The sequence below is a fragment of the Corvus kubaryi genome, unplaced genomic scaffold, assembly GCF_017639235.1.
Source record: "Corvus kubaryi isolate FWS band 111438036 unplaced genomic scaffold, C.kubaryi_AGA036_p1.0 71, whole genome shotgun sequence".
Classification (NCBI taxonomy): domain Eukaryota; kingdom Metazoa; phylum Chordata; class Aves; order Passeriformes; family Corvidae; genus Corvus; species Corvus kubaryi.
Genome location: NW_024582059.1, coordinates 6,950,115 through 6,967,070, shown reverse-complemented (window position 1 = coordinate 6,967,070; position 16,956 = coordinate 6,950,115). Strand labels below are relative to the sequence as shown.

General features: G+C 44.3%; 1 protein-coding gene across 1 annotated transcript in view; it reads right to left on the bottom strand.

Annotated features, from left to right (window-relative positions):
• The window catches only part of TMEM131L (transmembrane 131 like), an 83,684-nt gene that overhangs the window by 65,880 nt on the left and 848 nt on the right, over positions 1-16,956 (bottom strand). The window contains exons 2-4 of the mRNA XM_042050037.1: positions 16,837-16,954; positions 16,453-16,523; positions 9,355-9,398 (exon numbers count right to left, since the gene is read on the bottom strand). Of these exons, the coding sequence (XP_041905971.1) occupies positions 9,355-9,398; positions 16,453-16,523; positions 16,837-16,954 (233 nt within the window). The remainder of the gene's footprint in view (positions 1-9,354; positions 9,399-16,452; positions 16,524-16,836; positions 16,955-16,956) is intronic.

Sequence of the window (16,956 nt, the reverse complement as noted above, 5' to 3'; positions counted from 1 at the left end):
CTGCAGCGTTCTGGTATGCAGGTGGGTCAGATGGTAAACAACTAGCTACAGCTCACTGGGTACTGCAACGGTATCTTGAAGCAGACATGGGAAGATGAGAACTTCAGTAAAAATAAGAACAGAGGCCTACTTCTCACCTTCCTCTCAGAAAATACTACTTCTTTTCCTCATAATTCTGAGCAAAAAAAGCTTCTTCACTGTCTTTGAGAAATTCCCATGTTTATATAAAGTCCAGTTGTTCTACAGAAATTAAGGTCTGTTTTGTAGACACACACAAAATATCCTGAGTTATCCCTGTCTAATTATATTTCCATTGCTATTTCTAAAAGTAAAAATAAAAAAACCCTCAGCTTTATTTGTACACCACTTTGGGGCCAGGAGGTGGAGAAGAAGATAAGGTGACAATTAACACCATCAGCTTTGCCCTCTATCTTCCTTATCTCAGTTGGCAGCCTGGAAATAACATAGAATGGTAGACCCCTGAGACAACAAGCAGATACCTAAATTATCCATACTGATCACATGTTTCTCCCAGGTGATTAGCTTATTTGATGAAAGCAAACTCTTCTACAAATACAACGCAAATATGCAGTGAGTACTCAGAACTCTGCAAAAGAGTTCATACACACTGCCATCACATGCAAGGATAATATTTGATATACACTGTTCCCCTCCCTGAAGTGGACAGGGCCCTTCTGTCCTGATGAAGAAGGGAGTTGGTCACTTTGCAATAACCACCAAAAATAAAAAGTCTCTTCCCAAAGCAGATACTGAAGAAAGTGGATAAAGAATGATGTTTAAGACAATGTAACTAAGATGTTTTTTAAAACTCAGGTTTGAATTTATAACCAATACTTAACTACAAGTGGTGTTGGTGTTGTTTTCCTGCTCATCTTTTTACTTATGTTACTATGGCAAATACCCAAACTACTGAAGAAGTTCCTTCGCCTACTTGCCCACAAGCCATGCAGTCAGAGCCACTGTCAGGGCATGAGCACAGCTTTCCTAGAGCATGTTTCCTCATCAGATAAAAATATGTGAGTCATTAAAAGCTAGGTTTGTGTCACCTTTGAGTATCTACGAAGATGAGAGCCGGTAACAGCTGTGCCTATAACTCTCTATTACACTGCATTAGAGAGATTTCAGGACACTTTATGCTTTGCTTATAATAATCAAGCCAGAGTGCTGGGGTTGATCATTCAGAAGCAGACCCTACACAAATTCCTCAAATTGAGCAAACTGTTGTTTAGGCTTTTTTCTATTTTGTCACAATCTGCCAATCTGCAACAGTGGAAAAACTGTGGAGGGTTATTCTTACAGGGTGTCAATTTTCAGACTGCTGACACTGGTCTATGATTCGAGATGTCTATTGTTTAACAGCATAATGGTAAAATTAAAGTTACTGCAAATTAAGTCCTCTTATGGGCAATTAAGAAACAGTTATTATGGAGGTGAAAATAATTAATTAATAATAAATGCACAGACCGAAAGCTAGATCCTTTGCGGCCCACTGCCCACAAATCAGAAGGATTAGCCTGAGATTAACAGACATCTGAAATCCATTACTAGTGTATTAAAATGTAAAAGTAGAAGCGTAAGAAGAAAGTTCCTATTCTGAACTACTTATATTACAGAAGCAGCAAGTACAGGCTAGGGGGACACAAAGTTTACAAATGGACATGGACAAACACACACCATAGCAGCTGTTTACTTTTGCTTTTCTTTGGTTTTTTTCCCCTCTTCCCTAAACGCACAAAATGTGTCCCAACATCCCCTTTCTCAAAACAAGGCAGGTTAAGTTTAACAAGAAAAATGCCATGTTCCCAAGCAGACTTGCACAGCCCTCACAGCATGCGACTGGCCTGGCACTAAAATCTGACCTTCCCCATGTGTTTGCTGAATGACTACACCAACAGGCTGTGCCACAAGATCTGTCTCTGCTCTCACACAGCTCTGCAGCCGGTACTGAACCTAACACAATCGGAAATAAGACACCACATGCCCTTGTCCCACCTGCTAAGATCAGGCTTGTCCTAACTCTAAAGGGCATGCACTCTGGGTGGGCTCTGTCCCAAAGCATCAGCTATGGGGTGTTTAGCAAGAGCCAAAAAAAAAAATAAAATCATGCACAACAAATGACATACACGTGCGTGCACCGGCTTTCAACTGTCCACACAGTGCTGCCACTGCGTGATTCACCACACCATCCACCCAAAACCCACAAGCTGTCTCCCAGGCTATCCATCATCCCAGTGCAAATGCTTTACACCCCACTCCTACCCCACAGCCACTGACTTGAAGGCATTACTCCTAACACACAACAAGACACTGTCCATCTCAGCCCCACACTTTTGAGGGCTGACCTGCTCATCTATCTCACCTCAGTGATCAGGCTTCCCCAGCCCCTCCTGCACTGCAGGGATAAGGGAGCAGAGTCAGCCCTGGCAGAGGTACCATCACATAACCACCCACCCCCACAGCAGGCCAAAAGGCAGGGGCAGGAAGAGGCAGGTCTGAAGGACTGAGGAAAGAGCAAAACGATGCCACAAGATCCAGACTAGTGCCACACCAACATGAGTGGGGCTCCCTGGGAGCAACGTGACACAAGCAGAACAGAGATGACATCCTCCAGGTGACACAGGGCACCCATCCCACACAGCGGGAGGTAGACACCGAGGGAGAACTGTGCACATTTTCAGCTGATGCTGCCAGAGAGCAACAGGGAAACCAATCAGAGAACAATCACAAGTAAATGTTAATCCCACAGTAAAACAAAGAAATGCTTCTAGTCCAGAGAACTTGTGTGGTTCCCTGCCTTGTGCAGCCCTACCAGGCAACAGAGTGCAAGACAGCCTCTTCCTCTTGCAGTACAGAAACTACAACCATTTCAGGGATGGCCCAGACAGAAAATAAATTAAAAACTAGAGATGCCATAAAACAGTATACAAGAGATCTGCAGAAGATACAGAGAACAGAAAGTGAAGAAATTATTAACAGAAGAAAACAAAGAAAGAACTATATAAGGCACCAAAATGTAAAGCATAGCTTATTTGTATTTTTAAAACAGGTCATTATTACATGTGAGAAAGTTTCCCCAGTAGCGCATATCCACAAACACAATTTCTTCATACACACTAACCCCTGTGCAAACAATGACCTCACAGCCCCAGCCTGCTCTTTTTACCAGTGTAGAAACTGGTGTTTCCATAGAAGCCTGTGTGGCTTTTCAAGGCACCATGAGCCATATGAATGCAGAAGTGCCAATGTGCAATTAGCACACCAAGATTGCCTTTATTTCTCAAAGCCAAGTTGTCATCCACAGATGAGAAAGTCCATTTGAGGCAGCATACGAGCTCACACAGATCTAAGAGTCTCTGGTCCAGCCATGAATATCCTCCAGCCCAAGAGGGCTCACAGAAGCGAGAGAAACATACACATTCCAGCACGGTTTGTTCAATGCAAACAGACAAGATTTTGATGATGAGTGGGACTGCCACAGCAAATCCAAGAGTAATTAAATGTGGCCACACATCACCTTTAAAATATTTCCATCAAGGTCAAGTAGGACCTATGCTGAGGACAGAAGTTTGACAGCTCTTTGCAAGACCGTCTCATCTGCCATTATGTCATGATCACTTTCTAGCCACAGGCTCACCTCCTCAGTTTGGTGTGAAACACTGTACAGCTGGCCTGGGAAACTGCTCTCATTTATGAAATGTCTGAAAACAATTTAGAAATAAAGAAACAAACGATAGCTGAAACATTTGTTAGCACACAGCACCACCATGCAGTGTCCCAGGAGAAAAAACAAAACACAGTTTTTACCCCGTATCAGCAGGCAAGCAACATAATTTTGTAAAAGGACCAGTATTTTGGAAGAAGCAATGCACACAAGGGAAGAGCTGTCCCTAGCAGCATCTAACACAAAGTTCAGCAAGGCAAAGTTCATCAGTGAATCAACTGCCACATAAAACACAGATAAACAATTAAAGCAGCAGGAGCTCAGCCTGCCACCCTAGCTGTGTCTGGCAGAATCCTAAGGAAGAAGAAGAGTAATGCTGATAGTTCCTTCCAAAACAATCTGTTTCTTCATCAACAAGAGAACCTCCAATTTCACTGACCTCTTGCAGCTCTCTTCCGTAAGCTTCTTTTAGTCCAGCTTCACAATATCTTGTGTTCCCGACAGGTGTTTCCTTAGGGATTTTCAACCAAGTGTAACAGGTGGGTATGTGCATCTCAGTTCCCCTCCTTTACTTCTAAGGATTATGTAAAGTAAGTGTAATTTCTTTAGGCATCCAGTAAAACTCAAAATTAGTAGTCCCTTGGTGATCTAGTCAAAGTGGGAGTGGGCACAACAACCATGACTTATCAATCAAAAACAGAAGTTAGCCAATATTGAAGAAGCTTTTGGTGCTAACCACTAAAAACATACGTTCTGTGCATACTGTACAAAATTTCTACCATATGCAAGTCCATTAATGCAACTAAGAAGCTTTTTCCCAAGAAACTCAGCGTTTTTTGGGTTTGTTTTTTTTAATACACACATGGATTTCTGCTTCCTTTGTAAATCAAAAATTTTAAAAACCACCAAAAACTTAGTAAAAGCAGCTTTCACTATTGCAAGTTAAGAGCAAGCATGTATTCTAGGAAAAGTCTTCATGTAGTTAGACTTACTTTTGGGGTAAGTTCAATGACAATCTAAATGATCAGTGGTACTCCAGACAAGCTTAGATTGAAAATATTGTTTTAAGATGATTCTTTTCAGACAGCTTAAGCCTTCACTGATGCTCTCAAAACTACTTTTCAGCTTTTGATTTTGAAACACTTTCTCAATGGATGCTCAGTTTGATTTTAATAAAAGATATTTAAAAAATAAACACAACATAAACCAATTTTTTTAAATATTCAGACATTTCTGCTGGCACAAAATCAATTTTTATTCATTTCAGTAAGAAAAAGCAGAAGGAAAAAGAAAATCTGGTTGATCCTAAACTATATTTCAATCTTTCTTTTCCTGCCTTAGCCACCATCCAAGCTAGTTGTCTGGTACAAAGGCTTACCACTAGTCCCATGCCACTACCTTCCAAGAATTGGACTGTCAAAAATTATGGCACTAAGATCACAGGCTTTTTGGAGGATGAGTCACCTCTGAAGTGTCTCAATACCCCATCCACGGCACCAGACCTCATTTGTGCCTCTTGACTAGAGACGAGTTGTGGCCAGGGAGAAGGTGCAATGTACAGCCTCGCAATGTGAAGCAGGCTCATTCTCCCACTGCCACTCTGGATTCTTCCTGAAACAAATGCTGTAACTACATCTCTTAAGTATCCCCTCAACCCTCTAGTAATTCTGCAGTTTGTGCACCTTAACTGCTTTGCTCTCTCTCAGGCAACTAGTAATCTACTCCCTTGCTGCCTCTACCTTCCATTTCTCCTCCACATCTGGAGCACTAATTCACAGACACAGCAAAAACAACAGGATTAGGAGTAATTCCACCAAGCAATCATGAGAGGTCAAAGTGCTGGGCATCAGCTGTCACTCCCAGGCTGCACTGACACCCGAGCAGGAACCCACTGGGAGCCGATACCATCTACTGCCCCAAGCAGCTCCAGTCCACAGGGTCAAATGCTCTCCAGTGATCAAAGGCAAAGGCTCAACAGAAATGCCTGACTGAGCCGACTGCATCACACTCAGAATTTTCCTAGCAGTTGATACACCTATCTACTCAAAGCAAAATATGCCCTGGCATAGGCAAAGGCTGGAAAATGTCTTCTTCCTGGCTAATTTCATTCCATACTCCTAGTATTGTATGATTTCCCTTCTCATAGACAATCACTGTGCATCACATACTAAGAATACATGCTGCACATCTTGAGCACAGCAGTCTGTTCTGGTGCAAATGTTCCTTAATGTGCCAGCTGTGAAACTGCATCCTCAAAGGCCTTTGTGCAGAAGTCCTTAAAACCCAAGTGCTAACAATGTCATACATGCGAGATTACCTTTTTTTTTTGGAGTCCAATGACTACTTCCTTGAAGTAGAAGGCTAAAAATTTTGATAGCATCATTTGTGCACGTCACCTGACAGTACTGTCTCTTTATTTGTGCCAGACTTCTGCATTTCACAGTATCACAGAATATCCTGATTGGAAGGGACCCACAAGGATCATCAAGTCCAACTCCTGGCCCTGCACAGAACCACCCCCAAGAGTCACACCATGTGCCTGAGAGCATTGTCCAAACACTTCTTGAACTCTGTCAGCCTTGGTGCTGTGACCTCTTCCCTGGGAAGCCTGTTCCAGTGCCCAATCAGAAAAGGTGAAAAACCTTTTTTCTAATAGCCAACCTAAACCTCCCGACACAACTTCAGGCCATTCCCTTGGGTCCTGACTCATTTTGCTGCTTTAGCAAGCACCTAAACCTTCAAAATTTGCTACTGCCAGTTGTGGCAACCAAACTCACCAGGATGAAGGGGCAGAGGAACAAAAAACCCCAAAAACCCCTCCAAACACAACAAAGCCCTTTCTTGTCAACACCTGTCATTGACTGTTCTGAAAGGCATCTTTCTACTGCTGACTTTCAATTGTAAGAAAAGGTTTTTAAAGAAATTTGAAGCTTTTTAATAGGCTAGTCCAAATACACACGACTTTAATTCTGTCAAAGTCTGTGGCCTGAAGCAGTACTCAAGCGTCTACTGTGCTGCATTTTTTGTTTCAGAATCTGATCCAGAGAGACACAGAACAGCACAAGGCAACCTGTGGAAACATCCAAGCAATCACAATAGCAGGAATCATAGGGTGGAAATCAAAGAGTTGATAATGATCATCTCACTCGGGGCAGCTGCAAACCCATGAACCTACAAATCAATCATTTCCCATTCACAAAAATTGCTATTTTGACAATGTCTTTTACCTCCATGCAAATTTCTCTATTTGTTAAAGCTAAACCTAAGGCAGAAATGATAAGACCACATCCATAGCCCTTGTGCACCTGCCACAAGAACAACAGCAAACCAAGAAGACCACCCCAAAAGGAAGATCTTATGATGCACATGTACAGGAAGTCAGTTAAAAGACTGTTAATATTTTACTGGTTTTGTTGTGTTTGGTTTTTTTAAAGTAGGTTAGCAAGCACCCAGGGGAGCCCACTAACCTAAAATTCAAAACTGAATAAAACAATGTTTTGGAAAGAGACTTTCTTCTTTATGCCCCAAGATGATGAACTCTCTGTACTTCCTTCATCTCTGGAGAAATTTCTGATTTCTCTATCTACTTTAACTTCTGCTTATACCCACCCCCACATTAAGGTGCTTTGCTTCTAGGGGCTTCACATCAAATTACAGTAGCTTCAGCTGATTTCCCCAGGGCATGCAGTTAGACAATAAGATGAAGATTCTGCAAGCTTCAGGTTTTGCTGCTAAAGGAAAAGGAAATCCCCATGATTTCACCATATAGTAATAAAAGCCAAGGGAATAAAAATTAATCTGGAAATAAACTAATACATTCTAGTCTTTCAAATGTACTTTTGCTGGGTCTTCTTCATGAAGTCTACACTATAATATTCCTTCAGTATATATAGCACACACGGGGCTATGTATGTGTCTACATACAGCAGCAAACCAAAAGTTTAGAAGATGCACACAAGCCAGGACCTGTTTAGGCAAGTTTCCTGAAGCATTTCAGTATGACAATAGAAGGATGTTTCCACCATGCACGTGAACCTTTACAAACTTTACTCCCAAAAACCAAGTTCATTTTCGAAAATGAATAATTACAAGAAAAATCTTTAAAAGCACCTGAATGACCAAAAAAACCCCAGTCAATTCACTTTTTCCTCTCCTAGTCTCAAGAACTATTTTTCAGTATTTTTATTATTGCCATAGTAGCCAATTACCCCATCCACCTCCAGAGAAAAATAAGCAAGTAGAGATTTTTCTTTTACACCTAAATTGCATCTCTCTGCTTACTAAGGAAAATCTCAGAAACAATCTTAAGCACAGCATTAGAGACTGCTGCCTTCTGACTACCTCTCAATAAAGAAAGCATGCAAGTAATAAAGTTACGCAGTAAAAATTCTGCATCCAAACCATAATAGCTCCCAGATGAAAAAATCAGAAACTTCAGTATTTGTGCAGGGAAATGCAGCTTTCAATAGTATACCTCTCTTTTCACAAGAAGAGGCATTAAAAAAAAAAAAACCAACCCTCTGCAGGTAGGAATTGGGGCACTTAGGCAAGCACAAGTAATCAGCACCAGCTGTCAGCAGCCGCAGTAATTCTCACAACCTGCTTCCATACCATCTTTGTAATTCCCACGGAGATGAGGCCTTAATGTGGACACTGGGTCCAGATGAGAAAGCTCCCAATGGGGCAGAAAGGGGAAAAGCCATGTGAAGGAGCATTGCAGTGCAGGGCAGACCCATCATAACCATCCTGCTCCCGCCCCTCAGGCTTACTCCTTCTGCCAGCTCCCAGCAAGGCTTGTGTTTTATCAGATCTATTTGCTCTCAAACCTAAGCTAAGGGCAAAGACCGGAGATAAATGCGAAAAGCATTTCTGGCTAACTGCAGCCATCAGAAAATGGTGCTGTTACACATGTTTATTGTAAGTCTTGTGATCTTTCTGGCTGGCATGGCACTGAAAGCTGTAACCACATTAACACATACCAGAGGAAGGAAGTGTTTCACTGGTAGATGTCCAAGCATTTTAACCTGGACTCTCAGAGGAAACAAAATGTGTATTTAAAAAACAATCTGTGATGCTATTTACCCAACCCTCCAAAATACAGAAGGCCTGATATCAACAGAAACAGCAGAGTTGAGACTACAGTTCTGAAGAGCATTATTATTTATCTGATTTCAAGACATAAGGGCAGAATATTTATTGTTCCACAGCAACACATTAATAAATCTTTGGCTTTCAATCTCCTTTACCTCCTTCCTTGTCTTAGTACAAATTAACACTCCACGACTACTTACATTTACAAATTTCATAATGGAAAACTGTCCCCTGCCTTAAAGAAATCAATTACAAAATATACAACAAAACAGGATTAATAAATGGATTTTTTTTGTGTGTGTGAAAGCAATGAGAAGCAAATTCATCTTACAGATACAATTAGGAGAAAGAGATGCAGGAAAGGTATTTTGTGCTTGCATACACTGAGCACAGGTTTTTTGGTTTTGCTAATAAATCAATATTAAGTTGAGAAAATTGTAAGCCACAAGTAATAAAAAACTATTTAACATGCAGGAGAAAAAAGTAATTTTTAGTAGTCTGCCCAATTACACTTTGGTATTTCCTAAAGCAAAAACCAAAATGAGCTTCAATACTCTTGCTTCCATTTGAGTTTAGCTTACCTTTGCTCTTGCGGATGCTCTTCCACATCCTCCTCCGAATCAGCCTGACAAACAGAGAAAATACTGTGTAAGAATCCCAGAACTGCACCATGCTACACTGGACATATGTACCACTTTTAACTCCTTCACAGATGGATTCTCATATGACTTGTTTGCAAAACAAATTCAGAAATCTAAAATTCCTCCAACTCCTTTATGAGTCAAGTAAGGTGGTTGATGGACATCCCATGCTGACTGAACAGACTCATTTTCCATTTATGCAAATGCTTCTATACAAAATCTGCTCACACAGAATTTCAATCTAAGGCCATCAATTGCCCTCAAACTACAGGAAGACTATTTCCTCCACTTTCAAATTCTCTGCCCCCATCAGTAAACTTCAGTAGCCAGTACCTGAGAAAATAGGATGCAGAATGCCTTGAAATGCAGATCACCTGTCAATGCCAAAAGCAAAGTACCACATTCCAGCTGGCATGGTGAGGTCCCAAACCCAGATCTTATCATTGATTAGCAGCATGTACAGAAAGCAGAGAGAGCAGAAGCTCTGAACACATCATCTTAGCTCAGTTGCTGGTCTCAGGTAATTTTCAAGACATGCAGCTGAACTGAGTCAGCTTGCAGTTCACCAAAAACCACTTTGAGCTGTCTACAGAAATGAACTCAAGTGTTGGTTCAATGAGCTCCCTGCAGGAAATCCATTTAAAACAAGGAGGTAGCTACTCTGAACTGGCCAAGATCTCCAGGAAAGCTTTAGGTACAACTCAAAATGAAGTGTGTTCCAGCCACTCAACCCCTGCTGATGAAACCAGGGACAACTTTAGGGAGATTAACATTTTTTCAGGAAGAGGTCACAGTCTTCCTGCCAGGAACAGCTGGTGAGTTTTCCCAGCTTCTGCAGGTGATGGTTCTACAAGACATGAACTATTGACCTTAGCAATGAAAAGGTAAGGGGAAAAAATCTTTTAAAATTAAAAGACTGTACTTTCCACCACCCCTCCTACATGTTTCCTACATAAGCCTATCACGGAACAGGCCCCAAGCTACCAGCTTTGAATTTAGCTCCTATTTTCACCACATACTGGAAAAAAAATATCACCTGTAAATACTAAACATCTTTCTACAGGCTTCAGATGCTTAAGCAGATCAGGCAGCCCTACCTGCCTACTGAATGGGACAGACAGCAGGATTTCTAAAGACTGAGCTTCATGAAGTAAGGAAAAATGACAACACACACACTATGGCAACAAATATGGTTAATGTTGACATTAGTGCTAATAATTAACATTATTGTGCCTAAAATAATGACCTCATGGCTAATATTAATATAGATCTTGCCAAAAGCTACTAGATGCATCTGAACTTCCGTCTTTTGTCACAAGCAGCTCATACAAGAGAAGCAGCACAGCCTCCACCATAACATAACCAAATCTGGAACGAGACTGGCAGAGAAGTACAAGTTAATTTGAGGACATGACAATCTTTCTGTATGCCTGCCCCGAGGTTGGAGACACCATGCTAATTGTCCAGGATCTGCAGCACACCACAAAGCTCTTCAGCACACATCTACCTAGAGGTCCCAGCACCTGGCCCCATGAAGACCCAGCCATCTCCTCTAGAAGCCTTGCTAAGTCTTGCTGTTAAGACTCCACCAGGATGGCACGATACAAACCCATTATGTTTTCCAGCTTCTTCTAGCTCCTTTTGTACTTCTAGGACCTCAGCATGATGCCAAGCAGAACTAGAGGACTCCTTATCCACCTTCTCCAGAAACAGCTCCTCTGCCATAGCCAGCCAGCAAGCTATCCTCATTTTAAATGGCTTAGTTCCTCCTTTAAATGGCTTAGCATCTGTCAGGCATCAGAAACCTGGGTCTGTGTCATTACACTGTGCTCACCCTTAACACTAGCCGCTTTACCATTTCTCCTCTTCACTTTTCCCCAAGCAACAATGAAGCAAACTTCCCAACCTACAGTGCAGCCACAGCACATCTCGACTGTGCAAGGAAAAATAAAAAAATTAAAAATCACCCTCAACTCTGATCACACCCATGTCCAGCTTTCTCCTATCTTCACTCCTCTGTGTGCCACAGGCTACACATATATGTAGGCTTACACTGAGGATTTACAACAAAAAACAAAACAAAAACAAACGAACAAAACACCAAGAAAAAATTAGCGTTCTCAAACTATAGGACTACAGGGGAAAGGAAGGGAATACCTCCTGAAAGTTAAAATGCAGGTCCCAGCAGTCTATCCATGAAAAGAAAAAAATCCCCTTCCTCCAAACCTTATCCTGAATATGGGGCAGGTGCTTATCTTGTGCTGGAAAGCCCTTGAAAGCGCCCCTCTTGTGTCACACAAGTCTCAAGAGCCTGGGCTGACAGCTACTGCATAATCTGCATGGCCAACCAGCCCCAAGTCCTATCAGCACCATCCAGAAGCTCAGCTGGGAGTCTGGAGGAGCCTTTTAACAGCCCAAAGAGGAACAAAATTCCCACCCCAAGTCTGTCTCAGACAAACCCTGCTTTGAAGCAGGTGACTCTGTACATTTAATTTGTGCACAGCTGATGGGATCGTTAATGACACACTGCAGTGCCGCATATCTCTGATGAATATATGTAAGATCAAGGTCTTCCTCAGCTTTCTAAACCAGTAGAACAATTAACCTTATTAGCCCCTGAGCTGCACTGAGGAACAGAAACTGAAGACAAGTTCCTACTACTTGGAATACTTGGGAAAAGGAAAAAGAATCTTTCAGACCCAAGCAGAACCTTGTAAGTGAAAACACAGGCAGCAGCTCTGCATTTGTCCAGTGTCTATAACAACCATGATACAGTAAATACTGCAGTATCTTTCTCTAAAATTCAAGCACCTGAAACACTGTCACAGTAAAGTGAAATAAGAAGTCACTGTAACCTCCTTAGTATCTGCAAGCAAACTGAAACATTCACAAGGTGCTCCTGTAATGAAACATCTTGCTCATCTCCTACATGTAACACACAGGAACAGTAGAAAACTCATCACATCAGTCAAACACAGCACTGTCACAAAACCGAAGTTTGGCATACACTGCCTTTGATGACTTACTGTCATTTTCAATTGTGATAACAAGAACTACAACTTTAACTTCATTATGTCATTTTAAGGTTCCTCCCTCTAAACTAAAGGGGCTGAAGGGAAAGTGCTCAGCAGCTACCCAACCCACCTGCCCCTGCCTGCAGATGCTCCCAGTAACCACCTACAAGGTTTTTGACAGACAGAAACACGCAACTGTGACTCTCTGATACCACTTTTAAGTGGTGTAGCCTGTGAACAACAATTGTCATTTGTGCTTCTTTCGTACGCTCGTGGAAACAGCTGGCCTGATACCCTTACTGTGCTTTTCCTTGTCCTCTTTCCTCTCCTTTTCAGCAAACATAAAACATAACTAACTGCCTTTCAGCTATGCACTGAAGTGCTACAACCTGGCTGTTAATATTTGGAGCTTTTTCAGCCTTTAGTGATGAATGACTTGGGTGTCAAGTCTTACATAAAGGAGCTTTTCTCCCAAGCATTTTACTTAAGTAAGTATTAACAAGTTACAAACAAACATGCAAAACCACAAAATTATAAGGCGTCTGAATAAAAACCAGAACTGCTCTAATCAAGTCTCTCACACTCGAGGTTTTCCATGTCAAAAATCCTACTGGTTTTCAAAGGAAAACTCAGCTGCCCATCCCAGGGACATTTGCTATAAAAGGGAGGTTAAGGGCAAGGAGAAGGAGAGCAAGGTCCACAGTGGGTGCTCTGTGGTTACCCCACACTTCACACCGCCTTCAACAAGAAAGAAGAAACGGGCACAAGGGAATACAGCCACCACATCTGACTGGGAAAACCAGCTGGTCTCAGAGCTTAAAAGAGAATCCAGGAAGAAACATTAAAATACTGGAGGAAGCAGGAGACCAGTGGAAGACAGTCAGCAGGCTAGATACAGCAGCTCCCCGTCAGCCCCGGCGCACGAGCCCACGCACACCCTCACCAATTGCAACGCTCCGGGCACCCTTCGGGCCCAGCTGTGGAGCAGGAGCAGTAGGTGAGCCATCCCCAAACAGCTCTGCAGGCTTCAGAGGAAGCTGAAATCAAAAGCTCACAAGCACAAGGGGGGGGGTGAAAAAAGGAAAAGCACAAATACGTATAAGAGGGAAGCTGGGAGGGGGGCACGCGAGAAGCACAAACAATGAAAGGGAAGCAAGAGGAAACAGAAGGTAGAACAACCAAGCGGGGTGGAGGCGCGGGGGCCCTGGGCGGCTGTGCTCCAGCATGCAAATTCATGCAGCTCACGTAGACAAAGCGATGTCATGAAAGGCCTAGAAAGCAACTACAAATATTAAAATGCTTTGTTTCCCTTCCCTCACCCTTTAACGCGATGTCTTTATTCGCTACATGCTCCTGGAACAAAAGCATGTGCAGGCAACCAGATGGCTGAATGGGTTACCAATCCATCCAACTTTCACCCTCAAATTCTGCAGGCAGCAAGGAATGCTCAAAACTGCTCTGTCACAGGCAGGCAGCTGATGATGCATGGAAAATAAGATAATAGTGTAAAGCCATGACAGAAAGAGAAAAACATCCATCAGACAGCATTGGTAACCCGCCAGAAACAGGCTAAAGGGCTGGCAGACAGGGCAACCTAATCCATTTTCCTGCTGAGAGCAGTGGGAGGGAGGTGCTTTGGCAGAGGAATATGCACAGTTCCTTCCCTGGGTTTTTCACTTCCGCAGGTAAAATCCCCATTGGTGCCACAGTCCCTCCAAAAAGAAGCAGAAAAAACAAAATCAAGGGGCTAGAACAATCCTATTCCCAAAGTCTTCACCAAGGCCCATCTTCAAACATGTGAATGAAGCAACTCTTGGATATTCCTTACCAAACAACATTTATTATCCACTCAAAAGCAAGGAATTCTTCCTCTTTCTAGACCCTCACCATAGCATCACCACTGCTGTGATACGTGAACACTGGGCAACAACCCTCATCAAGTGTTTAACCAAGAAAGTCTATTCTTACAAGAAAGAGAACTACTCCTTGTACCAGCAGTAGGTCAGACCATTTTTTTTAAGTGAAATGTGATCAACAAGCAATAAACCTCTTGCAAGTTTCAGCATCTTTCTAACAAAGGGCAGTCAGATGTAGTGATTTTCCAGACCTCAGGAACTGATGCTGGCTTCTCCACTGATGCCCCTCACCAACCTGGAACAATCACCCAGGAGGGAAACGATGCTGAAATGCCTTCTGGACCTCACAGACACTGCTGGGGATTATGGCTGGATGGGCAACCCTTGACTCCTCAGGCATCCAGGGAAGAGCCATGACCAGCCACTGCAGATCAGTGCCACCACTCCATAAAACAGGTGTTGAAAGGGTCCCCCACCACATCCGCAGGGACTAAGGGAAGGCTCCTTTCCTCCTCACCATGACAACTGGAAAAGGTGGGTTCAAATGTGGCCACAGGGCCCAAGCCCAACAGGGGCTGGCTAAGGCCCAAGTCCACATGGAAACAAAAGATCAAGCAACAGGGTTGGGCCTGTAACCAAATTTTGGTCTTAAAATCTGTTTGAGGAACCCAGGCCCTTCTGTTCAGCTTGAGTAGTCACTGATGCATCAGATGCTGCTGCGGTCCTCAAGCTCAGAGGGGAAAACCATGCAAACCAGTCAATGCACCACTAGTACTCAGAGACTGGCTCATCTGACTTTTAACTTCTTAAATCAGCAAGCCTGTCGCGATTTTCCTCTCACTCTGTCACAACTGAAGCCAGAAGACTTGTTTCTTTCCTGCATACCTAACACAGCCCCTACAGAGAGGATGGAGGAGCAGCAGCCTCAGCTTCGTCTTCACTGCTGCAAAGACTCAGCAAGACCACGTGCCAAGTTCATGGGTCATTCATGCCTAGCTCTTCCCTAGCCAAGCTAAAGCTTATTTTTATGAGGATGCTCAAGAACAAACCGTTTTCCAAGAGGACCTAATCTCCTCAGGAAGTAAACATCACGTCATCATCACTCAATTGCAGCTTCACTATGAGAAGCAACTATAAATTACTACATTACACGGTTCCACATCTAGTGCATCTTAATGTCTTCAATGTAAGGAACGCAGACGCAAAAGGCTGAGTTCCCCAAGCATCTCTGCACAGCAACTCTACACCTCCCCTTAGCTACTACCACATCCGCACCAGGCAAAATCTCAATAGCACAATAAGTGTATCTTATAAAATTATTTGGACATACAATAGAAAATACTTTCATAACACCACATTACAAAAAGCTGGGTCCTGGTAAGCAGCATCAATTGTTAGCTAGCTAAGAAACAGCACTTCTGCTATTTTTCCTTACATTAATGAGTGTCAACGGCTGAGCACGAAACAGAGAATGATATATGGGCTTAAGACAAATAAATTACTCGCTTTTGCCCCCCATACAACACGATGTCCCTAAGGACTGCTTCTTCCCGTTTATGAGCCTGGTGCCTTGAAGTCTAGAAGGCCCAGCTCAACATATGGCAGAGCCCATCAGTGCGAGCTAAATGACTGCCTCAAATGCCATAAACTCCAGAGCCCGCTTCCAGTGCCCCTCCTCGCTCACCAGCCCCGCTGGGCATTAGACCATATTGGTTCCTCTCGCCAACACAGAATTTATCAAATCTTGTTAGCGCCCAACGAAAGCGGCTAGACGAGACCAAAAAAAAGCGCTAGAACGAGAGGAACGGCACCATAAATGATGTGTCATTTGAGGGGGGAAAAATGGCTTCACCTGAGCAGGCCTGAAATATAAATATATGCATATTCACGTTAGGCACGTCTAGTGCGTTTCGAGCACAAATGTACTCGTTAAAAAAAAAAAATTGTGGGGGGGAAAAAAAACCCAAACAGAAAATAAATGAAGCCTAACAACCACGCCGCTGGCGCAGGCTAGGGGGCCGCGGGGATGGGGCTGCGCCGTGACAGCAGCGGGCGAGGCCGCCCCCGCCCCGCCGGCCCCGCGCCCGCCCCCCGGGCCCCAACACACCCGCACACCCCCGCAATGGCCCCGGCCCCCTCCGCCGCCCCCACCCCCCGCGTCCCCTCACCTGGGCGGGCAGCAGGAGCTCCCCCTCCTCGGCTTGCCACAGCTCCACCACGCCGGGGATGGGCTCGATGGCTGCGGGGGCAGAGAGAGAGAAAGCGCGGATGGGCAGGGGGCGGGCGGCCGGAGCCCGCAGGCGGCGGCCCGGGGCTCCCCGCGCCGGGGCGGGCGGCAGAGACGCGTGGCCCGGCGGGTACCGGGGGGCCGGGAAGAAGGGAATTGGACTGGGGGGGAGAGGTGAGCCGCGTCCCGGCTCCCTTTGTGTCCCCGGGCTGCCACCGCGGCAGCCGCCCGAGGGACGGCGGCGGGGGCGGCGGCTCCGCTCTCAAGCCCGGAGCGGGCAGTACCGGCACCCCCCCGCCCCGCCTCACCCCGCCGGCGCTCTCACCTTGTCCCTGCGCCTCCCCGGGGCGAAAGCAGGGTAAGAGGACGTGGAAGACGCCGAGCAGGAGGTTCATGGCCGCGGCCGCGCGGCAGTAGCCGCCGTGCTGCGGGAAGCGCAGCCCCG